The following is a 464-nucleotide window of genomic DNA, read 5'->3' on the forward strand; positions in this document are numbered from 1 at the left end:
ATTACATTACTACGATCTTAATTGGCATCATTTTATCAATACCACCACAATCTTTCATCACATTATGATCATCTTATCTCTCAAAACTTTTTCATCAATACCATTCTCTTTCACCAAATTATTGCCTTCTTATATATCGTGATTTCCTCATTCCCATCATTATCTCCCATCATTTTACCATTACCATTATCCCCATCCTCACCATCTCGTCCCATTCTCGCTGCCAGCCTCGATGTGCCCTCCCGCCGACACCCTGATGGTGTGCCAGCTGAAGAAGGGCCAGTGCTCCCCCCTGAACGCAGTGTTCTCCCCCAAGGGCGGCCCCGTCAAGGCCATCACCGACTGCGCCAACACCACCGGCGTCGTCCTCGGCCCGCAGTTCTTCATGAGCATTGGTTAGTTGAGATCAATAGAGTATTCAGGTGTATGGTTGAGATATGTAATGTTAGTGTAAAAGGTATTTA

The 464-nt window shown here is 45.9% G+C and overlaps 1 protein-coding gene across 1 annotated transcript in view; it reads left to right on the plus strand.

The window, feature by feature from the left end:
- Positions 1-464, plus strand: part of LOC119586452 — a gene marked incomplete in the record, with an annotated part of 4,794 nt that overhangs the window by 3,328 nt on the left and 1,002 nt on the right. Inside the window, 1 exon segment of the mRNA XM_037935184.1 lies at positions 228-395. Within this exon segment, the coding sequence (XP_037791112.1) occupies positions 228-395 (168 nt within the window).

The sequence above is a fragment of the Penaeus monodon genome, chromosome 21, assembly GCF_015228065.2.
Source record: "Penaeus monodon isolate SGIC_2016 chromosome 21, NSTDA_Pmon_1, whole genome shotgun sequence".
Taxonomy (NCBI): domain Eukaryota; kingdom Metazoa; phylum Arthropoda; class Malacostraca; order Decapoda; family Penaeidae; genus Penaeus; species Penaeus monodon.